This window comes from Callionymus lyra, chromosome 7 (assembly GCF_982586985.1).
Source record: "Callionymus lyra chromosome 7, fCalLyr1.hap1.1, whole genome shotgun sequence".
NCBI classification, from domain to species: Eukaryota; Metazoa; Chordata; class Actinopteri; order Syngnathiformes; family Callionymidae; genus Callionymus; species Callionymus lyra.
In genome coordinates, this window is record NC_141824.1 from 5,949,344 (window position 1) to 5,974,913 (window position 25,570).

The 25,570-nt window shown below is 39.1% G+C and overlaps 2 protein-coding genes and 2 non-coding genes across 4 annotated transcripts in view; 1 reads left to right on the forward strand and 3 right to left on the reverse strand.

Annotated features, from left to right (window-relative positions):
- Positions 1-1,280: 1,280 nt before the first annotated feature.
- Positions 1,281-1,493, forward strand: LOC148074819 (small nucleolar RNA U3). The gene has a single exon (XR_015711952.1). It is a non-coding gene; the product is annotated as a small nucleolar RNA U3 (small nucleolar RNA).
- Positions 1,494-5,304: 3,811 nt separating this feature from the next.
- The window catches only part of LOC148074820 (uncharacterized), a 72,308-nt gene continuing 52,042 nt past the window's right edge, over positions 5,305-25,570 (reverse strand). Inside the window, exons 16-23 of the mRNA XM_087796131.1 lie at positions 8,530-8,666; positions 8,336-8,453; positions 7,208-7,295; positions 6,985-7,153; positions 6,790-6,921; positions 6,568-6,702; positions 6,275-6,428; positions 5,305-5,335 (exon numbers count right to left, since the gene is read on the reverse strand). Of these exons, the coding sequence (XP_087652257.1) occupies positions 5,313-5,335; positions 6,275-6,428; positions 6,568-6,702; positions 6,790-6,921; positions 6,985-7,153; positions 7,208-7,295; positions 8,336-8,453; positions 8,530-8,666 (956 nt within the window). The 3' untranslated portion in view covers positions 5,305-5,312. The remainder of the gene's footprint in view (positions 5,336-6,274; positions 6,429-6,567; positions 6,703-6,789; positions 6,922-6,984; positions 7,154-7,207; positions 7,296-8,335; positions 8,454-8,529; positions 8,667-25,570) is intronic.
- Positions 9,422-23,919, reverse strand: LOC148074821 (class I histocompatibility antigen, F10 alpha chain-like; the record flags this gene model as incomplete). The annotated part of the gene is made up of 4 exons (XM_087796033.1): positions 9,422-9,549; positions 22,382-22,735; positions 22,929-23,207; positions 23,649-23,919. Coding segments are annotated over 4 exons (1,032 nt in total), but the record flags the coding sequence as incomplete, so codon positions are not given.
- LOC148074822 (small nucleolar RNA U3) lies at positions 19,445-19,657 on the reverse strand. Its single transcript, XR_015711886.1, has one exon. It is a non-coding gene; the product is annotated as a small nucleolar RNA U3 (small nucleolar RNA).

The window sequence follows — 25,570 nt, forward strand, 5'->3', positions numbered from 1 at the left end:
ATCCATTTTAATTAACATTTTCAATCAGGTTTTGTTTTTACACACAAATGAATGTGATCAGTATCCGTTCATGGTGATTGTCCTTATCTGCCACAATGATTCTTCCCTGACTGAATATCTTTTGAGCGTGTTGTGTTGAGTCTGTAATGCTGCCAACAAAGTTATGAATCTACAAGTTTCCTGACACACTTCGACTAGAAATTGTTCTTGATGATAGTTTATTGAAAATAATTCTTCTCACTTTTGTTTCTTTGTCAAGATGAAACATTAAACATTTCCACATGGTTGGTTTAAACACTCAATGTGAACATTTTGGTGCATGTGTTGAACTTTCATTTGGATTAATATGTAAGTTCACAGTATTGAGGGGAGGAATATGATCAGAGTGTTGGTTTTCCATTTTAAAAGTGTAAATATTGTCTCATTCTGCACTTTGTCCAGGACGAGAACACAGTCTTCTCTTTCAGTCAGACAAGCCTACTCTTGGGATGAAGGTTTTTGATCATCCATTGTGCCGACCAAGGCTTTTCTATGGTTTTCCACCAGTGTTTCCTCTTTCCTCTTGAGAACAGTGAGGCTCGAGGGTTTGAGGTTGATTTTAGTGGCACCAGAAGCTCCAACAAATCACTGGTTCCTCAACTGGTTGGCTCTACAACAAACTGAAGAAATGCTGACTCTGCTCTCTGTTCTAATGTTGACCACAAACTGTTCTTTGTAGTGTAGTTCACAGAAATAAATAATATTTTACTCAACATTATTCATTAAATGACATTTGTTTCTTATAATATTAACTTTACTCCATGTTTTGGTTCATGTGTTTGATATAAACATACATTTCATGTTGTGTATTTAATAGTGATGTGTTGATGAAGCCAAATGAAACAGTGTCATGTTGTTTAGAGGTCAGTAGGTGGCGCCATCAGTTTAAAAATGATGTGATGTTTCATTAGAAAAATTGTTCAAAACAATGGAGAATAGTGCAGAGACCGCCATCTAGTGGAAAAATAATGACACTGCTTCATGAAGAATACTTACAAAGTATATTATTAATTAACATTTGTTTATTCTAATATTGACTTCACTACGTGGGTTTTTTAAATAATGTAGAAACCTAGTTTGAAAGTATTGTGGTGCATGTGTTTGATTTGTAAATACATTTCAAGTTGTGTATTTAATGTGAATCACACAGTATCATGTTTGTTCAACTAAAATACAAAATCAACCATCACTATAATAGTTTGGTGTGAGGATGGAGTGTGATGTTGGTGCAGAGTTAAGTTAAGACTATACTTTCAGGGATCATTTCTATAGTTCTTAACTTAAGAAATGTGTTTGTAAAGTGTTTGGTGTCACTAACCATGATGAAGAGTTGTGATATTCCTTCCTGAGTGTGAAGCAGACAGAGAATAATGATTGACTTCATATGTTCTCTGTCATTGATGATCCTTCTTTACTTCCTTGTGCAGTATTGAGAGGAATATGATCAGAGTGGTTGTGTTGTCAAAGATAAATGTACACTTATCAGACAATAAAATAGTTTGAATGAAGGTTTATTCAACATGTAAATTAAAAGTGCTCACACTCATTTGTTTCAAGGTGAGATGAGACATCAAACTTTTCCATGCATTTGCTATTGGGTGTCAATCTTTCATTTGAAATAATGTCACAATATGTTTTGCATTTTTTTTAAATGAAATGTTATTTTTAAAATGTTTTGTATGTTTTATTTGTATCTGTATTGCAAAAACAAAGCAGGAGTCATTCATGATGAAGTGGAAAAAGCGAGCCATCTGCGGCGCCATCTAGATGTTACTAATGAAGTCCTGAGGTCGTCAGTCAACAAGATGTTTGCCAAGATTGTTCGATGGTCTGCTAGTGTTTAGTTTTAGTCCTCTTGACTCTTTTGTCTCAAAAAGGCACAAATCCACTTATTAATCTGATCAACAATTAAATTGATTATTGTTGTGGAAAATAATAAAAAAAAAGTTTTTTTACATTTGTTGTTAAAATGAATATTATTTTCAGTTAAATGTATTGTCTTGTAAAAAAGTAAAAAAAATATATATAAAATTGTAGAAAATTGAAAATATAATTTTACAGGAAAAAAAACTGAGATTAAATTATATTGTAAATGAAATTGTAATTTATTGACGTTTTGAACAGAACTCAAATCAGAAATAATATGCTTCAATTTTATTTTACTTTATTCCACATATTTAATTTAAAATATTTTAAAGCTTGACTAATGTAACTAACGTTTTTTATTTAAACATGTTCATTATAGAATCATATTATTACTACTACATACATTAAAATACATTAATGACAATTTCCACTTTTGGCACAGTCTCGTTTCAAAATAATTATGTCAAATGTAGAAAAAAGAACCAACCTTAATATTATTCCACAACATCATTTATTATTTGTATTGACCATTAGTAATGTATTTATTCATAGTTTCAGTTTTCTTTGAAGAAATAAATACCTATTTCTACATTCATATAGTTTTATTTTGTTATTATATAACATTTTACAAACAAGTAGATCAATCGCATTTTTTAACACTAAAGTGTTTATATTAACAATATTTTATTGATCAATTGTGACAGGACAATATTTAACTTATCTGAAATGTAAACGCCTTTAAAAGAGTCGTTGAAGTTATAAATTCCAATATTAATCCAAGATTTCAAGTAAAATGGCATCTTGCTCGGACGGTACAAGCTTGACAACAGCGCCACCAAGCGGAGAGAGGAAGAAGAAAGAAAAAAGACGACTACCATTCTCCACTTTTCATGCACTTCTTTAATACATCAGTTTTCCATATTCACAACAAATACATGAAGCTCTTTCTCCGTATGATACAGCCTTAAATATTTGTACACGCAACTGTTTTTCTTTTGCCTATCAAAATGTCTCTTAAATTGAACATTTTATAATTTGTTACATTTGTAGTTTCCATGCCTTCTAGCAAACTTGACAGTATTTCCTTTGTACAACTATTTACAGGTGGAACGAAACAAAAGAGAAAACGTCATGATCATTTTCAATTGAAAGGTTTTTGTGTTTGTGTGCGAGTGTAGGGAGTTTAAGGTGCAGGCAACAGGTCGAGAGAGAGGGAATGTTCCAGAAGAGTTGGTGACTGGAGCAGAGCTCAAGAGATATACAAGTCAAAAAAAAAGATAGAATGAGGCCGATGTGCGTCTAGCCCTGCACAGGTAGATATCCCGGCTGATACTGATGTGTGGAGGAGGCGACCACTTTCTTTTCAACTCATGTCAGCTCGTGACAACTTGGCTGTGACTTATGAAACATGAGTGATATCAGTGAACACGACCCAGGCCAGCTTCTCCCCGTGAGTCCAGGATGAACATGTGACCCGACTTCATCCATATGTGTCTCCGACAAACCATTCATTTTTACATTGAATTGTTTTTGTGGATTTTTGCGACACTATGTCACGATGAGTTTCTTTCGAGAGGAACCTTTTGATTAGAGCTCCAATGTATTTGAAAACCTATTTAAATGTTACAAAAATGTGATTAAAAATATTGTTTTAGGTGTTTGTAAACTTTTGATAAAGTTTAATAAAAAAACCAACACAGAAGGTGTCGGAGACGTTTCTGATTCACTTTGATGATTCATAATTCAACATTCATTTCAAAGTCGACCGAATCATTGTCATCAATCCATCAAAATATGAATCACACATCTTAACAAACAAAGATCACTCATCATGAATGTGCGAAAGGTAAACTTGCGATGTTGCTCAACCGTAAACACAGTAGCCATGTCACGATACTTGGATATGAAAAACTTCACCGGAAGCAGCGTTCATGGATCAGCAGCCAAGAAAACCCTGAAAGGACGTGGATGTTATTTTCCTCATCTTGACTTGTCATCTGAATTCAATTGAAGGGAACTCTTGTTGTGTATGGTTTTGGGCGATGAATATCAGTGGACGACGCTAAGACAAGTGTAACTTTGAGGTGTAAACTTCAGCAGGATAAGAGCTGATCATGCAACAACCAGCAGCAGCCAATCATTGAAGTAAGTGACAACAAAAAGACCTTTTAAGAAGAGAATATCTTACTTTTTTTCTTCATGTACACACACTTTCATCTGTAAACCTTTAACTGATATTTAAAAAAAAAAGAAAGTAAGACTTACTGTTGTTATCAACTGATTGTTTAAATGAGGGTAGAAAACATAGTTAGCATTCAGTCAGCTAAGTGCTAAGCTACGCTAAGCTAAGCTGAGAGAAAACAAGAGTGTAAAACTCCACACCAGAAGCAAAATATGTCGTAATGATGTTGCAAAGGGGGTCAAGGTAGACGTGTACGATGGACGACCACCTCTCTGTCCGTGTTTGAACACCTCTCATCAAGCTAGCAGTTGTTTTAGCTCTCATTGCTGTAGGAATGTTCACCCTCCCTTTTAAAAAAACAAGAGCCTCCTCCGGTTCATCATCGGCTCTTCGTCTCGGGACTCATGTTCCGATCAAAAAGGCTTCAATGCATTTTCTACAAAGTGCAAAGTACACAAGCGTCCAAAAGAAAGACTTGTTAGCTTAGATTCTGAAAGATTAGCTCATAAAACAAACCAAAAAAGTCACTTTAAATATATAGGTATCTGCAGGCCTGCCTGTACAGAAAAAAAGGCAAAAATAAAACAACAGGTGGATTCTAATCAGGACACATGCCGGGATGAGCAACGTAAAGAAGTGTGGACGATAGAGAATGTTTCAGTGAGTAGCAGAGTGCAATATTAAAGCCATGTGATCCAAGAGAAGCTTTTCTCGTCACATGAAGTTAAAGGAGGCGAAGCAGGACTCGTCAGTGCCACAGTTTGTGCTGCACAGAACCTTCTCTTGAAAAGGCAAAACACAAATTGAAAGATGAAGGAGATTCAAGTCATAGTTACAGGGTGAACCCCCCTCGCCGGGTCTCAGGACATCCGCCTCCGACAGACGCCGTCGTCATCGCCGTGCAGGCTCTGTCCTGAGTCGGCCTCAGTGCAGTGGAGATGACCGACCTTCGACCTGGCCCGGGGAAGAACCATCCCAAAACCTCTTTTCTGCCGTCTCCCGTGTCCTTCTTCAGCGGAGCGCTCCAGTCCTCCTCACAGCCTCGACCACCGGTCCTGTGTCTGAGTGTGCTGGGCGGTGTTCGGTGGACGGACTCCTCCAGCAGGTGGTCAGAGGGAGGAACACATTCTGCTAATATTCACTTGTTGGTGATGAATGGATCCACCGAAGGGACTTTTGAGAGGTGAAGAAGAAGGAGGGATGAACTGCTGTGAAACAGCGCACATTACTTAAACGCCGAAAACTCCCCTGGGAAGGTAAAAAACAAAGGAGACAGAATTTTAGTGATGGATTGACGAGCATATGTCAGCAGTTATTCAGCTGGTTCTTGAAATAACCCAATAGACATTTTGAATTCTCAGGTTTGGACAAAACTTCTGAGATTCAAGGAAAACTGAAGTGAACATGTAACATTCTGTCGTAAGCTTGGGACAAGAGACAGAGGACACCCTGGACAGATCTCAACTTCTATACATTTAAACCATCACACGGATATCAAATCATAAACACTTCAATAATCCGCCATTAAGTGGCGCTAACCTGCTGTTGACCAATGGCGTTTGTGTTTCTGTCATGTGACGTGTGACTTACCTCCACAACTTTATTGACACCACATTAGAACAATTTAATTCGTACAAGTGTTATTTATTTATTTTTTAATTCACAAACATTTTAAACCTTGTACAATTACAATTAAGTGCAGCATCGTAGTATATCTCCATGAGGTGAATTATTATGGAGCCTCACATTTTGACCTTATTTTGAGCAGCATAAATCATTAATAAAGCTTTAAAGGAACTCTGTCGATTTATGAGAAAATGTATGTTATTCAAGTTTGCCTTATAGTCCCAAAAATATGGTACACTAGTTTATGTGAGTCATTTGTTAACTTTAATTTAGTTCCTGAAATGGGTCTACAAGAATAAATCATTTTGGTCTGATAATTACTGTAAGGGCTTTGCTGTGATGGGATTAGGAGGTTTATTAAACGGATACAGAACAGTGGTTATATAGGGCAACTGCAAGTAACTAGTTACACATGCCTCGACTGCGTAGAAAGAATAGTGTGGTATCTAGAGACTAGGGGTGTCGATGTTTGCAGACACGCCTACAGTAAGAATCAGTTACGAACATGCTTCTCTGAACTGTGGGAGGAAAGTCGAGTGCAGAGACGCAAATAAAACCTACCATAGCCACCGGCCTGTATTGGGGTCTTGGGTGACGCGCAGGCATACAAGCTGAAGTCCTCCGTCTGGAAACCAGCTCTGTTTAACGACGGCTCCGAGGCGCTGCGGTGGATTTTGGGGAGCGAGCGAGCCAGCAGCTCGATGGACGCCAGGATCTCAAAAGAACAATGAGACTCACAATAAGTCTTACTTCCTTGAACTCCTTAAGGAGCTACTTTCTGTCACAACTATTGTGACATGGTCAACATCACTTTCAAAAATACTGATATAGCTTGAACAAGTGTGTGATCCCACCTGGGGGAAAAGGGGGCGCTCTTCTCTCTTCTTCTTCAGGCAGTCGGCCATCAGCCTCTTCATGGCCTTGGGACAGTTGCTGCGCACCTTGCTGAGGTCCGGCGACAGGTAACCTGGACCCACCATGAATATTATCTGCAGCAGAAACCGTTTCATTACATCTTTGAGAGGACTCTGCTTTATTATAGAAAAAGACTGGAGTGTGACGAACAAACATCTGACCTGGTCTCGGTTGTTGATGTTGGAGTAGGGCAGAGCTCCGGACATGAGCTCATACAGCACGATGCCGAAGGCGTAGACGTCGGACTGGAAGCTGTAGGGATTCTTGTCCTGCAGTCTGATGACCTCAGGAGCCTGAAAGAGCAGTCCTGTCAGGAGGGAGTTCAGGTGAGTCGCGAGGGGCAGCTTCACACTCACCATCCACAGGATAGACCCAGACAGCTGCTCAAACTGGTGTGAGCCGCTCCAGCGGGACTTCACTGTGGCCAGACCGAAGTCACCGATCTTTACCGTCAGGTCCTCGTGGAGGAAAATATCTGGAGGAGAAGTCGTCAAGGACACTTCCTGGGAAGAATGCTCTTCATTTCTGGAAAAAAGATATTCTTACAATTGTAATTCTTTTGTTAGACGTTTGATAAACCGTTTGAGGACTCCCACTTCATTCTTGAAGGCTTGAAGCTGTTGAGGGGTGGGTGCCGTCACGTTCAACATCTTCACAGCAACATCGCCTGAAATTGAAGATTAATAAAATAAGCTGCTTGTTCTAATTCACATGTGTCACACATTCACGGGCAGGAGGGGCCAATACATGCTCGTGTTGATATGTTGACTGATAAAGATGACAGTAGTTAAGATGAGGAATAGAGATTATCAAAAATAAAAGCAAAATTGAGGATGATGAAAGGTTTGTTTGATTAAAATGTAAAAATAAAAAGATAATTCAGACATGATCCTAATCAGAGACATGCTTACTGTTAAATACAGCAAAATGTTAATATTAAAATAAAATAAAATAAAATCGTTTCCTGACTCCCATCGTATATATATGCAAAAAATACACACAAAAAAAGGGTGTGTCGTCCACGTTGCCTGGTACAACTTTTAGCCATCATGAAACATTTTGGCTAGAAAAAAACTCAATAAATTCACACTTTCCCATAATGCCCAGAGACAATTTCTCTTAACGAAGTTTCAACATAAAGCATGTTGAAGTAGAACCTCAATGTAAATCAGCTCTGATAGTCCCTGGTTCAAATTGTATTTCAATGCAAACAAAGGCCTTATCATTAGATTCTTGAATGTACTGTAGTACCTTTAAATACTTTTTATGGATTCTAGGGAACCCTAGCAAATCTACATGTTGTTAGACCCACAACCTCAACTGCTAGAAGATTTGTGTGATTGAGTTTGACACCACTTCTCTATTGAGTCTGGTCGAACTATTTAAGCTCGTTTTTATCTTCCCTGTAACATGTTTACAAAGGACCAGGGATTAGTAAAGACACTCGCCACGATAATGATATAAATGGCAGTTACCAAACAGTGTTCGGTTTTGCTGCCATTTTCTTTCTGATTTTGTTTAAAATATATATATATTAAGGATAAGGATGTAACGTTCCAAATGTATCCTATTACTTAACAATTTCATAAAAATCATTCACATTGGTATAAAACCTTAATAATCTCCATCCCTTAGAAAAGAAACTTCATTAACACTAGTCTGTAGACTCTAGCAGCGTTAAACTAAACTATTTAGACCGACTCTTACCGTGCCACTTTCCCTTGAAGACCGTTCCAAATGAACCAGATCCTATCCTCTGACCCAGAGTGATCTGGCCCTCAGATATCTCCCAGTCGTCGCTGGAGTCCCTCCTCCCGAGAGTTTTCTGTTTCACGGCACATCACCATCACCTTCATCATCACCACAGCAACGTTCATCAAAGCACAAAGACGGTCTCTTACCATTTTATTGCGATCTTCAGACGAGGACGACGACTTGCGCTCTCTTTGTGGACACGGGGACTTCTGCGGGACCTTGACGTTGGTCAGAGAGCCGGGTAGAGATGCAGGAGGAGTGGCGGACAGACCTGTGGTGGTACCTGGACAGCAGGGGAAACAGAGAAAAAGCATTTGGAGCTTGAAAAAGTGAGTTAAGGCAGAAGAGGAGAGAAGAAGAAAGTTGACTTTAAAGAGTGCGTTTGCCGTTTGAATGTGCAGAAGAGGTCATGCAGTGGCAAATAATGTTTGTTACCCTATGATTTATTATTTTTTCATTTTACATCATGAATGAAACTCATTCGTACTTTAACTCTCAATTGTGAATACTTTCAAGAATGATTTATACAAGTTAAAAGCCTTAATAATTACAAATCTAAAACTAATTATTTTATTGACTTGCAGTCACGTTTATGCAATTTAATGAAAGAGGTCATATATATATAAATAAATAGCTCAGTTAGACTATTCTTATTTATAAGGCCAAATATTTTTTAATGGAGCTACACTGGTAAATGATACATGGACATTTTAAATACTACATTCATTATCAAAAGGCTTGACTTATCTAAGGAATCTCTTAAAAACAGCATCATTTATTTGCATATATTTACCATACAATGATGAAGAAAACGACTCTTTTGAAGTCTGTGTGTAACAAAAGTGCATCACAGTGTTTGAAACAGTAAGATTGAAGTGAATCCCACAACCATGAGAGAGAACATGTGAAAACATAAAGAGGGAAACACACACAGTGGACTTGACACAAGGTAAAGGGGCTGTTGTGCTGGGGTGGAGGTGTAGGTGAAGGAGGAAGAGGATGGGGGAAGAGAGGAAGAACACAGGAACACACAGAGGCCTAACTACCTCGGAAAACAGGCTCGGGCTCAAAATCAAAGACTATGTCATTGGGGTAGGAGTATAGGAGGGGGCTTGAGGTCCGTGTTCGGTGCTTCCTCAAGCAGCGGGCGGGGTGGGTCGGGGGGGCTGCAGGGCAAAAAGAGACAGACACACCATCACTGCTACTCACCCGGCCCCTCTAACCACCAACTGTCCATGGTTTTGCTCATGGCTTTACTGGAGCATTCATCTTACAACTATCACAGTTCCACTTCCTATTTTTAAACATTACCAGTTCAGTGAAGACGATTCTCTGAGACCAATCGTGGAACTAATACTGGCAACTCTTGATCCTTCTTAATATTTATAGTTAGAAAAATATGTTTTTTCACGTTTCCATTTATTCATATTTTTATATTGAAGCAATCATTAACTGTAATTACATCTGTTAAGCAATGTCAAAGAAAACACCTTTACTCATTGTGTTATGCACAGTACTTTTATTTTGAAGGATGTGTATTGTTCGATCCCGGATGTGATGTGTGACTTACTCCGGGAAAAGTTGATTAACGCTTGTGTGTTCCAGCCGTTGTTTAATGAAGAAAATAAAGCAATGATTGAAGCTGTACTGAAGTGGAGTTTGAATGAAAATTCCTAACAGGTTATGGGTCCAGACAGCTTCGGTCACCGCTAGTGACTAATGACGGACAGAAGTGGCAGAGAATGAGAGCCAACTTGAAGATAAGTACCGGGCAAAGTTACGAGGAGCGTCGCGACGCAATACGCGAACGCTAGAGCTAAGAGCTAAGTGCTAACAAGCTAGCAGAAGAAAAGACCGCAAAACACGTGTAGAGATGACGAACAGAGGAGCCGCAGGGATGCTATCGCCGCAACTGTTTTTTGACGGAACAGATGATAAGCATGACCTTTGGGAAACGAGATTGCTTGGTCACTTGCATATCTTAAACCTGAAAGAGACTATTTTCCATGAGCCCACGGATGCTAGTGAAGAGCAGTTAGCTCTAGACGGAAGGAAGAATGCTGACTGCTATGCCGAACTGATAAGACTGATAGATGATAAAAGTCTATCTCTAATCAGACATGACGCTGCTGATAAAGGCAGGGAGGCACTGAAGATATTGAAAGAACATTATTCGGGAAAAAGCAAGCCAAGAATAATAAGTTTATACACATCGTTGACCAAGCTGCGGATGGCAGACAACGAAAGTGTCACAGGCTATATTATAAGAGCGGAAAATATTATCACTGCTTTGAGAAATGCAGGTGAAGCTATGAGTGATGGACTAATCATAGCCATGATACTTGGTGGACTACCGGACATGTTCAGGCCTCTAGCTGTCCATGTGACACAAAATGAAGACCAAGTTACATTCACAGACTTTAAGAGGAGGCTGAGAATCTATGAAGAAGCTGAAAAGATGAAAACGGCTGAATCAACGGACAATGTAATGAAAACACACATAAAACATAGCAAGCAAAATATGAATACACACTTTAATAACAAAAGACATGAAGATGTAAGTGTGACATGCTACAGGTGTGGAATAAAAGGACACATAGCAAGACAATGTACGCGAAAAGTGTGGTGCAGTTACTGTAAAAGCAACACACATAAAGAATCCCTGTGCAAGAAAAAGGGAGATCAAGATGGTGCCAGAAAAGTTGCAGAGAAAGAGCAAGAAGGTGATGACGACCATCTCTTCATGGCGAAACATACAAAGACTGAGAGACCAGCAGACAACATCAAGATGAAAAGCATCATGGTGGATGGAGGAGCAACCTCTCACATCGTGAACGACATGAGCAAGTTTGTGAGTTTCGACGCCACATTTCAGCCAGAGACCCACGCAGTCGAGCTGGCAGATGGGAGCGAGTGAAACGGAATCGCCCAACGCAGAGGGACCGCTGTGATACATCTCCTGGACAGCACCGGACGACAACACAGAGCACAGCTTCGGCAAGCACTCTACATGCCAACGTACCCCCAAGACATCTTCTCAGTGGCGAGAGCAGCGAATGGAGGAGCAACAGTCACGTTCAAGAAAAAGAACAGTCACATGATCACCAAAGATGGCAGCAGGTTTGACATTCATGAAAGTGGCAATTTGTATTATTTATCAACTGTTGAACAGAGTGTTGATAAATGTAAAGTGTCCCACGACATACAAACCTGGCATGAGATTATGGGTCATTGCAATTATGAAGATGTACAAAAATTACAAGGTGTTGTAAAAGGCATGGTGATAAATGGGAGTGTGGTCAGACCAACACACATATGTGAAGTAAGTAAGTAAGTAAGTAAGTAAGTAAGTAAGTAAGTAATATTTATTTATATAGCGCTTTTCGAGACCAGGGTCACAAAGCGCTTTAACAATCAAAACAATACTCAAAACAGTACATACTTCAAAGATCAAGACAACACCGAGAACAACACAGGAGTTCGAGAAATTCAAGGAAAAGCCTGAACAAATAGAAACGTCTTAAGATGTTTCTTAAAGGAGTCAGTAGATCCATCAAGAGCAAAGAGAGAGGAAGATTGTTCCAAAGCTTAGGAGCAACAGCCTGAAAAGATTTCTCTCCTCTGGTCCTGAGTCGTGTGCGTGGAACCATAAGTAGATTCTGATCCACAGACCTCAGAGCCCGAGCTGGGGTGTAAGGCTGGATCAGATCAGTGATGTAAGGAGGAGCCTGACCATGAATAGATCTGAAAGTAAGAACCAGAATTTTAAAGTTGATCCTGAAAGAAACTGGCAGCCAGTGAAGAGTTTTAAGGATCGGAGAAATGTGAGTTCTTCTACTAGAGCGGTCAGAATTCTCGCTGCAGAGTTCTGAATCAACTGCAGACGAGACAAGATCCTTCTTGTTAAGACATGAAAACAAACTGTTACAATAGTCCAGACGAGAAGAAACAAACGCATGGATTACAAGCTCCAGATCATGTTGTGACAACATTTTCCTAAATTTAGAGATTTTTCTCAGTTGAAGGAAACAGTTTCTGGTCAGTTTTCTGCAGTGTTGAACAAGAGACATGTCTTTATCAAATACAACACCCAGGTTTCTCAGGCTCAGTTTGACAGACTGACCTAAGTCACCCAAGTACTGACTCAACCCTGGAATCTTATCATCAGGAGCAATCACCAGAGTTTCAGTTTTGTCCACATTAAGCTGTAAAGTGTTTTCACTCAGCCATTGTTTGATTTCTAGCAAACAATTGACTAAGCTGTTCAGCCTTTGGGGCTCAGTTGGGTCAAAAGAGCAGTAGAGCTGGATGTCATCAGCAAAAATGTGATAAGAAACATCTGGAAATCTCTGAATGATTTTACCAAGGGGAATCAAGTACAGCAAAAACAATAAAGGACCCAGAACAGAACCTTGAGGGACTCCACACAACAGATCTGCCGATTCAGACCTCATTTGATTGGCAGATACACTAAAACTGCGCCCAGATGAGATAAGATGAGAACCATTCTAACTCAGACCCAGACAGTCCCACTTCATCCCTTAGTCTTCTCAGCAGGATCTGGTGATCAACTGTGTCAAAGGCTGACGACAGATCCAAGAGAACCAGAACAGTGAATTTACCAGAGTCAGCCGACATCATGATGTCACTGGACACTTTCAATAAAGCTGTCTCCGTAGAGTGATGTTTACGGAAGCCAGACTGAAACTTCTCATGGATGTCGCTCTGATCCAGGAACAAAGACAGCTGCTCGGACACCACCTTCTCCAAGATCTTGGACAAGAAAGGGAGCTTAGAAATAGGCCTGAAATTACTGAGGTCAGTTGGGTCTAAGCCTGGTTTTTTGAGCAGAGGCTCCACAATGGCATGTTTAAATGCATTGGGAAAAACCCCTGTGGAAAGGGAGGGGTTCACCATATTGGTAACCCAGGGGCCAATTACATCAAATAGTGTGTACGAAAGGAAAATTCACACAGAGTAGAAATAGGGAGCCAGACAGAAAAGCTACAAAACCATTACAGCTAGTCCACACTGATCTAGCAGGTCCAATGCGAACCCCGAGCATAGAGGGACACAGATACGCTCAATCTTTAACAGATGACTACTCAGGTACAATGTTTGTGTACTTCCTTAAAGCTAAAAGTGATGCAGTTCATGCCACAGAAAGATTCTTGGCAGACATAGCACCTTATGGTGAAGTCAAGTGCGTCCGTTCAGACAACGGCACTGAGTTTACAACTCAAGTTTTCCAAGAACTGTTGACCAAGAATAGGATAAGGCATGAAAAGTCAGCGCCCTATTCGCCACACCAAAATGGCACAGCAGAGAGAGGTTGGCGAACTCTCTATGAAATGGGCAGGTGTTTACTGTTAGAGAGTAACTTACCAGATAAACTATGGAACTATGCTGTACAGACAGCTGCTTACGTTAGAAACAGGTGCTACAGCAGACGCACAAGAAAAACTCCATATGAGATGTTTACAGCCGTGAAACCGGATGTTTCCAAACTGCAGAAGTTCGGGTCCATCTGTTTTGCCTACAAACAAGAGAAAGGGAAGTTGGATTCCAGGTGCCAGCAAGGTGTTTTTATAGGATATGATAAAAACAGCCCAACTTATCTGGTGTACTATCCAGACACAGAAAAAGTCCAAAAGCACAGGTTAGTGAAATTCACAACCAAAACAGCAAATGAAGAAGAGACACAAACATCTGAAGCACACATTGAGTATTGTGATAGAGATGTACAGCCAAAAAGTCATGACAATGGAGAAATGGTTGATGAAAACAAAGAAAATGCATCAAGTCATGATAAGGAAAGTGATGTTTCTGAGACTGCTCCAAAACAGACTGAAGTGTCTCAGCAAGAAGACGATGCTGAGAGAACAAGGCGGAACCCAAAGAGGGAAAGAAAGAAACCAACTTACCTACAGGACTTTGAAACGGAAGAAAAGGTAGACAAACTACAAACATGTATTGACTTCTGTTACAGAGCAGTGTGTGACATTCCTCAGACTTACTTACAAGGATGCCATTGCTTCAACCAACTCAAGGCAGTGGATCAATGCTATGAAGGAGGAGATGCAGTCACTGGAGGAAAATGAAACATTCAGCCTCACCCATCTTCCACCAGGCAAACGAGCAGTGGGGGGCAGATGGGTGTACGCACTCAAGAGTAACACTGATGGAACAGAAAAGTACAAAGCAAGATACGTAGCAAAAGGCTACAGTCAAAAACAAGGAACTGATTACGAAGAGACATTCTCACCTACTGCTGATATGACCAGTGTGAGGGTGATCATGCAGAAGGCAGCGCAGGAGAATCTGCTGCTGCATCAGATGGACGTTAAGACAGTATATTTACATGCACCTATTGATTTTGAACTTTACATTGAGCAACCAGATGGTTACGAGACATGGTCAGACACAGGTGAGAAACTGGTGTGTAAACTGCATAAGTCTCTCTATGGTCTCAAGCAGTCCGGAAGAAACTGGAATGCTATGTTACATGCATGTTTGATCAGAAATGATTTCACACAGAACCCTGCTGATCATTGTGTGTATACAAAAGAAAAACATGATGAAAAGGTAATCCTCATTATATGGGTTGATGATTTGATAATAGCAGCTAGCAATGAAAGTGTATTAACAAATGTGAAAACAATGCTAACTGAAAAGTTCAAAATGAAAGATCTGGGAAGACTCAGACATTTTCTGGGAATAGACTTTGAGCAAACAGAAGGCCAAGTTGTTATGTCACAGAAAAGATATGTGAACACAATACTGAAAAGATTTGAAATGGAAGACTGTAGGGCAAGAGAGACCCCATGTGAACCAAAACTTGACTATTCAGAAATTGCAGAAAAAATGACAAATTCAAGAAAGTACAGAGAGGCAGTGGGAAGTTTAATATATTTGTCCACATGCACTAGACCAGACATACGTTTTGTGGTCAGTAAACTCTCACAGCATTTTGATGATCCAACTGAAGAACACTGGAGCACTGTAAAACATGTCTTTAGGTACCTTAAAGGTACAGCAGAACAAGGTTTATGCTTCAAAAGAAATGACACAAGTAAACTAGGTTTGAAAGTGTACAGTGATGCAGACTGGGCATCAGAGAGAGCAGACAGGCGCAGTATCTCAGGTTATTGTGTCAGTTTATGTGAAGGAAGCTCTCTAATTTCATGGAAATCAAGAAAACAACCAACGGTTGCACTTTCTACATGTGAAGCAGAATACATTGCCTTAGCATCAGCTATACAGGAATGTATATATTTGAAACAGCTACTTAAAGGAATGGACAAGTACCAGTATGCACAAACAAAAGTGTACGAAGACAACCAAGGTACTATTGCACTTGCCAAGAACCCTGTAAACAGGCAAAGATGTAAGCACATAGACATCAAGTATCATTTCATCGGGGAGATTGTAAACACTGGCAAGATACATCTGGAGTATTGTCCTACTGAGCAAATGCTTGCTGATGGAATGACAAAACCAGCAACTAAACTGAAACTGAAAAGGTTTGTCAAAGATATGTTTGGTACATAAAAGTAAGTACAATTTTGTGTTCTCGGGAAACCCATTAAGTGTATACATACATGTGTACCAATTGTTATTATAGTTACATATTTAAACAAGTAGCTGAGTGTGTAGAAGCTGTTGGATGAATCATTTTATCATATTTGGTTGTTCAAGCAAAGCGAACTACACAAAATTAAATGTATATGGTATTGTCTTTTTCAACATTCCATTTATATTCATATTCATTATTGGGTGAAAATGAAGGTTGCAGATCATACTTTTACTACTTACTACTTTTTTACTACTATACTTTTTAAGGATTTTCCTAAAATCTTGGCAAGAATTGGTCAAGTCCTGCCACCTAGGGGATTCCCCGAGGATCTTGAGGTGGTGTGCTTTTGACTCCGGTTTTTTGTGCCCAATAAAAGGGACGGCAGATTTAAGACTTGGATCTCAAAAGGTTTAACTGATTATCAATCATTTATTCACAAAGGGAATTTTCAGAGTTTTGAAAACCTTTAGAAAAAGAGGATTTTTACAGATACTTACAAGTCAGAAATTATTTTAATCAAAATTTGAAAAAGCCAATTGATGCATGTGGAAAAGGATTACTAGAGATTTTCATTTCATTATTGGAGGCAAATAATAGCAATAAAATAGTATCTAAATTGTACAAAGGAATTCGACAATCTAAACAAGAGAACACAGGATATATAAAGCAGCGATGGGAAAAAGATGGAGATATATCAATCACAAATGAGAGCTGGGAAAAAAATGTATCATCTACAATGGTTTTCAACAAGATCAAATACATGGCGGGAGTTCTGTTGGAAGAATATTATTCGATTTTTTATCACACCCATTCAAAAATACACATGGGCACGGATGAAGCATGTTGGAGACTTTGCGGGTATAATGGAGCAAATCACTGGCATGTGTTTTGGAGCTGCAGTGGAATCAAAGCTTTTTGGACAGAGATCCACAGCCATTTAATCAACATTTTTGCTGTGAATCTTCCCTGTAAAGGTGAAAACATGTACCTGGGTGACTAACCAATAGAAAACTGTAATAATGGAGACAAGAAATTGCTTTTCATATTGTTGGCAGCAAGTAAAAAATGTATCACGAGGAAGTGGTTACAAGTTGAACCACCCACGACAGAACTGGATAGACATCGTTTACGACATCTATAAGATGGAGAAGTTATCCTTTGCACTCCAAACAGATATGAACAAGTTCTACAAGATATGGACCAAATGGACAGAATATGTCAAACCAATTAGAAGCAATTTAATTAAAGGAAATATGTCATTTTATTTTCCATATTTGCCCTGCTTCAATGCATTTATTGATTTTCTTTTTCTAACTCTTGAAAAATAGAAGTATTTTGTAAAGTAACTAGTTTGATGGGTATGCTCCCTGGGGTGTGTTTTTTTAAAATATATTTTATTTTATTATTATTTCGCATTTCTTCATATATTTCATCTTTCTTTTCCACTCAATACTTTATACTTGAATGTACCATTTTGTTCTGAAAAATTAAAAAAAAAAAAAATCCATTAGTATCGGTGGATCCAGATGGTAATGCACAACAAACTCCAACAACAACAAAACCTCATAGGCAAAGATTAGAAGAAAAAGTTCAAGTTAACACTTAAATTCTTTAAAAAAGTTTAAAATCAATCATTGTGGACAACTTGTGTTATAGTAGCTCTATTTTACAAAGTATTTCAGCACCAACTGTATTTAAATTGATGTCATGTCATTTCCCAACTTTTAATGAACGACTTTAGAATGACCTTCAGTGGAGAAACAACACAAACTTTCACCAAGGAAGGTCACATTACTTCTTCCCAAGTATTTTATTTAAACCGAAGAACTTTGATGTTTCTTGGGCTGGAGTCGAACCCACAACTGGATCACAACCACCAGAACAATTGTACTGAAAGCAAGAGTGTTCTGAACTTGACAATCCTTGAGCAGTTCTATCTAGATTACATTTGAAATGGTGTCTCAAAGCATTTGTTTCGTTTCTCGACAATCGATTAAATGATTTGTTCCAAAAATTGATTTTTTTTTTACTCATGAATTGAGCAGAGTGCAGGAGCAGAAAATTCAAATGCCAAACAATTCATATACAAGGGCCTTAAAAGATCTCCATGATCCAGAACATCACTAGAACTAAATGATAAAAGTTGAATGCAAACTTTTTTATTTATTCAGATTAAGACCCTGTAAATATTTACAATTGGTTTAATCTTAAATCAACATGTTCATTTAAATTACAAGGTAAAGCTCTGTCTAAATACAGCAGTGATACAGGAGGGATTGATTTTGTCTTGACCTTTATTTTTCATTGTTTTATGTGTTTTTTTTGTTTCTATATGTACACTCTGTTGTTGTTGTTTCTTTGGTATTGCAATAGATTATTTTTCTGAATTTACTGTCTCTTGAAAAAAAAAGAAAAAAAAAGAGCATATACGTAACATTGCTGTGTCTGCATATTTACATAGTTGCCTTTACATCAGACCAACATTGCCTGGAATGCCTGTATTGCATACTTGTGCTCGATACAAATATTTTAAATTTAAAAAGTAATATCACGCTCCTCAAGAATTTATCAGCAGGATTCTACATACATAGAACACATTTAATACTTGATGGTCAGACAAAACTGAGTTCTGAGGAGAGACATTTGTTGTTTTAACTTCAGGTCTGTTTGCTAGAACAAGATCTAAGGTGTGGTTGAAACAGTGAGTCAGGGCCAAGAGATCCATAAAATCCTCCTATAGAGAGTGTCACATGTCTTTGTAGAACCATGGAAACAAAAATAACCTGTTGATTTTGAAACCGTGTGAAACGTACAAAGTATGTTTGTCTCATATATGGGCAATAAAATCAACCGCTATCAGTGAAAAAATGATAATGCAGAGAATAATGATTCACTTCATATGTTCACTGTCATTGATGATCAGCGCTATATAAATACAAATGACTTACTTCTTTACTTCCTTTAGGAGTATTGAGAGGAGGAATACGATCAGAGTGGTTGTTTGTTCTGCTAAATGGTAAAAGCAATTTAGTTCAGGTGAAATACTAATTTTCTACTCAGCCTCATGTTGTTCAACAGTTGTGATTCATTTTAGAATAATGGGTTCCTTTTCAGAGTTATAGTAAAAAAAATGTTTGTTCATTTTAAAGAAGCAAATGACGCTCAATGGTCTTTGTCCACATCTTGTTCCAAAATGACAAACTTAAAATATCCAAATACTAGTGATGGTCTGGTGAAGCTTCATGAAACAGTGTCTTTTCATTTTTCCAGAACAATTGTTGTCGTCAAGGCTTCAGTACAAGAGAGATGTTACAGACGAGCACCACAGAGGTTTGGATATTTTTTAATATCAATTTCAACAAAGACAAAAAGACCTACAAACTATAGTCTTTACATTAATATGAAAATACATTTTTATTTTTGATAAAGTTATAAAGAATTACATTAAAAATGTCACTTAATAGTATATTGTCTTGAACACAACAACCACTCTGATCATATTCCTCTCAATACTGCACAAGGAAGTAAAGAAGGATCATCAATGACAGAGAACATATGAAGTGAATCATTATTCTCTGTCTGCTTCACACTCAGGAAGGAATATCACAACTCTTCATCATGGTTAGTGACACCAAACACTTTACAAACACATTTCTTAAGTTAAGAACTATAGAAATGATCCCTGAAAGTATAGTCTTAACTTAACTCTGCACCAACATCACACTCCATCCTCACACCAAACCATTACAGTGACGGATGCATAGTTTTTGAATTTTAAAATGTTACTGTCATTCATTTGATTGCAAAGAGATGAGACTAGAAAACATAATTGTAGTTTCATAGTTTATACACAACATGTATTCAAAATCACTACGTTCAATTCCATAATTCATCTAAACTGTGATTATTGATCACCATGACATTAAAACAACTATATCAGGTTATTTTATTATGCATTACAAACAATTGTAAACATTAAACAATATAGTTTAATACAAGGGAAAATACATTTGAACAAGAGTTGTGTTTGATGTTAAAATGAAAACGTTTTTTCAATTATTAACATTCTGACTTAGGTGAGCGACTCACAGCTAGGGGGCGATCTAGGTGGATTGTTGTGGTGTCCTCTTCCACGCTGCAAACAGAAAGCAGTTGAGTGCAGTGAGGGCGTGACACACAAGTCTCATAGAGGCACACCTGACTGGTGCAGGTGCTCGGGGGGCGGAGTCAAACATCCACACTGGGCGTCTCACCACACCTGTCCAAATGTGTCGTCAGTGTTGCACATTTGAGCTCTGGCGGGATCTAAGATGGCGGCACAGGTGTGGCGTGAGATCGGCGTCTCATGGTTGTGTAACCTGATGAAGTTTGACTTGAGAGAAGCAGGTCAGAGAGCAAACCTCCACAAACACATTCAGCCGACTCAGCAGGAAACTTTGAATCAAGTTTCTACATGTGAATTGTCGGCACAAGCTCTTCTGGATTTTTCTTCTACACAAAAGTGGACACAACTTATGTGCACCTGTTCAGCACAAGACGAGTTGATCAAAGCAATACAGTCATATTTAGGACATGAGTTGATCAGGAAACAGAAGGAGAGGTCAGAGATGTTGACCTTTCATAACAGCTGCACAAATGGATTCTTTCTGAGCCTCCACTGACCCTCAATGACAAGTGACTTTACTGAACATTTGGAGTCCAAACACATGTGGACGTTTTCTGTCCATTTATTTGAAGATCAAAACACACAAGAAATGAAGCAGCAGTTCAACTATGTTTGACAAGATTCTTCACCTCTGACATCACAACTGACGCTTCATTAACTAGTGTCTACACACCAGGAAGAAAACACACAAACTATTACATGAACACAAAACTGTCTGTGCGTGTGTGTGTGTGTGTGTGTGTGTGTGTGTGTGTGTGTGTGTGTGTGTGTGTGTGTGTGTGTGTCTACACATTCATAAATTTGTCACTGTGTGTCTGATTTTTTTCCGTTTTGGTTTTTGCATGTTTGTACTTCTGTTTGTTATTTGATGTGTAAATACATGTGTTTGTTATCTTTTTATTTGTGTGTGCGCCTATTTTCAGGTTTGTTCAACTGTTTCCGTGAGTGTGTTTGGGCATGTGTGCCTGATTTTGTGTGTCAGTACCTGTTTTTAGACTCTGTTTGTCTGTATATATTTTCCGTGTGTGTATCATTTTGTCTACAGAGACATCTGTGTGTGTGCGTTAGTTATTGTGTGTTAGTGCTTTTGTTGCGCCAGAGAAGCATGTGTTTAAGTATTTATGTGCGTGCATTTCTGTGTAGTAGTAAAGCACGTGTGTGTGTTTGTCATTGTGTGTGATTGCTTTTTTGTGTGTGTGCGTGTTTGTGCATTTTTTGCTTTGGTAAAGCATGCGTGTGTGTGTTTGCAGTTGTTTGTGAGTGCACTTTTGTGTGTCAGAGATGCATGTGTGTGCATCCTTGTGTGATGGTGAAGCATGTATGTGTTTGTGTGTGATTGTGAGTGAGTGCATTATTGTGTTTTAGAGAAGCATGTTTGTGAGTGTTTGTGTGTGTGCATTTATTTGTGTTAAAGTGAAGCATGTGTGTGAGTGTTTGTGTGTGTGAGTGTATTTGTGTGTTCCAGAATCGTGTGTGTGCATTTATCTGTGTGTGTGATCACATGACATCCTGATGTGAGTTTCAAACACATTTCCAGTGAAGGAACAAAGATCAGCAGCTCTGACGTCTGCAGAGTCTCAGAAGAAAAAGACGTTTCTTGGTCGATTCCTCCTGAAACACGGAGACAGAAAAATGTATCAACTTGTAAAATCATGCGTGAAGTGAGTCTTGAAGAAAAGTGACAATTATCATCCACTGACTTTAGTCTCTGTCCACGGGCGGATCCTTCAGATGGTCCAGCTCCGAGCTGGGGGCCGCTGTAAGATCACAAACCCTGTTAGCTTGTGTGCTTCTCACCAGCAGATGAAACTAGTGTCAACACTGATGCTAGCATGCTAGCACTCTGTCACATGGTCAACATCTGAGCTGAGACAAGATCATGTACTTACAAGACGAGTCAGAGTCGCCTGAAATGGAAAGAAAGAGGACAAATTACACCTGAAGAAGATGAACATAGAAGAGTTCCTCTGACCTCTTCTCATCTCTGCTGACCTTCTTTGACCTTCTATTCTTTCTCTCCAGTATCTGGAGATGATCTGGATCAAATCACAAACTCTCACCTTTCTTCTTCTTCTTGTAGATGAAGTATCCAACCACTGTGAGCACCAGAGCGGAGGCAGCGACGGCGGCCATGATGATGTACAAGGTCAGGAAAGTCCTGGCTGTGGATGGAGAGCAAAGTAAGTGGAGACATGATCAGGTGACCAGTGTTAGAGACGTGGTGGGGCCTCATTCAGCAGATCCATGCTGACCACACCTGGACTCTCATCTGGATGAAAGAAACCTCTGGAGACACCAAGAAGGTTCTGAAGACTCTTACCGTTGGTCAGGATGTTTGACGGATCCAGTTTGGTGACCACGTCTTCCGGAATGCCGTCCAGTTGAAACACACACTCGTACCTGGACCAGTCGTCAGACGGGAGTTTCAGGTCCACCATGTTCTGGAAGGTTCCGTCAGGGTTGGGGAGGATCTCTCCGTGTTCCACGTCCTCGTGCAGCTCCTCTCCGTCTTTGGTCCAGAACAACATGGCTCTGTCGGGGTAGAAGCCTGTAGCGTGGCAGGTGACCGGAGAGCTGGCTGTCTTCTGGAGGAGAGACACTCGTGGACGCTCTGAAGGGAGAGACACCACACTTCAGAGAGAAAGTCAAAGGATGGACAGAGAATGAAGGAGAGGAGGAGGGAGGACAGGGGTGGAGGTGAGGAAAAGAAGATAAGAGGAGAGAGAGAGAGAGAGGACATGAGGAGAGAGAGGAGGGAGAGAAGGAGGAAGGAGAGCAGAAGGAGAAGAAGGTCATGGAACTACCTGTTCTCATCAAGGTTTTGCTCCCAAACTTCACAAACTTCTTCAGATCATTTGGACATTCCTGGGTGAAATAGAACTGATTATATTTCTTCATGCCTTCATTCTGGTCCCACTTGTGTTTGGTGATGACGGCCTGAGGACTCGGAGCGACCCAGGTCAGAGTCTGAAGGTCAAACACGATGAAGTCTTCTCCATCATAGCCGAACTGTTCATAACCTTTGACCTTTCCAGTCTCATTGTCCCACTCACAACCGCTCATCCATTGAAAGATGTGAACACCTGAGAGAGAAACCAGAGTGAGACCTGATCTACTCCACTGTTTAATACTCCACTGTGATCTACTTCACTGTTAAATACTCCACTGTGATCTACTTCACTGTTTAATACTTCACTGTGATCTACTCCACTGTTTAATACTCCACTGAGATCTACTCCACTATTTCATACTCCACTGTGATCTACTCCACTGTTTAATACTCCACTGTGGTCTACTCCACTGTTTAATACTCCACTGTGGTCTACTCCACTGTTTAATACTCCACTGTGATCTACTCCACTGTTTAATACTCCACTGTGATCTTCTCTTCTTCTCTGAACTTGTATGATCTACTTCAGTTTCCTCCTCTGATCTACTCTGTATACAAGATTGATGGTTCAGGATGTAAAAAGGTTGAACATGATTCAGTTTAAGGTCAAACATTGATTTTAAAGACAACAAACCTCCAGTTTGGTTGAATCTCTGTTTTACTATTTCAATGTTGTTCTTGTGGACCTGCTGTGCATTATTTAAGATATTTGTGTTTCTCTCCCAGTACTGAGGATCATCTGCTGTGACCTGGATCATCCAGTCTTGTTTGGGTACAAATCTCCTGGTGTTGCTGTCGTAGTGTTCCACTTCAACTCCGTCCACATAAGTGACAAAAACAAACTCTGGGAAGTTTTTAACTCCAGCAGACGCAGTGTAGAAAGACTGCATTGTGTGAATCACTGTGAGACACAAAAACAAAGTTTAGATCTTCTCTGGTTCTGATGACACAACGTTGTGATGCAGCAGAACAATCACATCTTCTACAAAGACAAAGAGGTGAAGAACAGAGGGACAGTCAGCAGTGACACAAAGTTCACGTCCACACACGGACACCAGCAGAACATCCTTCACACTTCACTCTCCAAGAACCCTGGCTAAATGGGACACAACTATAGAAGAAGAAGAAGAAGAAAGAAGAAAAAACGATTAATATTAATAACAATCTGAAATGTAATAAATATTTATAATAAAACAAATAAGGAATAAAGAGAATTAAAAGAATAAATGGATGAATTAAGAAGAAACAGGAGCAACAATGTTGAAAAAGATCAAACAACTAAATTGAAATTGTTTTTAAAAAACTTATAGATAATAAAATATTAAAACCAAGTTCATGGAACAAATCGAAGAATGATTTATAGAATAAAGATCATTGAAGGACATTAAGGTTAATGATGAACTTAAATAACATGAGTTTATATCAGTTTATAAATAACATGTTTCTGAAGATTACTGTTCAACATGATTGTAAATGTTTCATTTAGATATTTTAAGTCCAAACACAAGTTCAGAGCAGCTGCTTCACTGAGTTGCTCCAATAAACTGTGAGATGTGATAATATGTTGAAGTGAGCTGAGCTACAAGGTTGTCTGAACATGCGCACTTAAGAAATGCGACACTTTCTTTGTTTTTATTTCCTCATTTTAGTTCATGATAGACTTGTTTACTAAAGTCAAATCAATGAAAATTGTAAAAGCTCTTCTTGTGAGTCAATGAATCTCCTGATGGCAGCATCGTTTAAAAACAAGTGATCAGCTCATGAAGCAAAACTCTGGAGTCACTTTCTGTTCAGCGTCAAACAAGTTCCTCCGTCAATCAACAGAAGTGACTCAACAGCGCCACCAGGTGAGCACCTGACATTGAGCTCGGATCTACTTTTCTGTGTACGACTTCTTCACGGTTCTGAGATGAAAAGTGAATCAGTGAAACACTTTGACTCCTCTGAGAGTGAAAAGGTCATGAAGGTTGTAGTGAAGAGTATTTGGAGAAATAAAAGGTGACGCAGGTGTGAACACATGAAAGTGGAGGAAGGAGACTCACTCGCAGTTGAGCTGTGGATCCACACAACAAGCACAAACAACACCTTCTTCATCTTCAGCTCTTTTCTGGAGACTAGGATCCAACAAGTCTTCAGGTCGACGAACGAAGTACAAGTGAAAGTAAACAACAGACGCAGGAAGAAATATCTGAGCCAATGAGGATTCAGTGTGACGTCACGTCCAGATGGAAAGTCAAAGTAAACCAAACATGTTATTACGACTATTTTCTGTGACAAAAACTCCACTTTAAACTTTATTATTATTTCTTAGAGTCGTTCTTCTGAACCTTAAAGTCACGCAGAATGTGAACTATGGAATACCAGGAGTGTCAAATTAAAGTGAAGAGAAATAAAAGTGGATTGAATTGCTTTTTATTTTGACATACGATGATTTATATGTATAAACTTTCTTTCCTTCCTTTCTATTCTCTTTTATTCAGAAAAAAAGTTTTTCTAAAATATTACTATGAAAGTAAAAAATAAACGAGTTTTTTGTGGAGACGAGAAAAGCTTCTA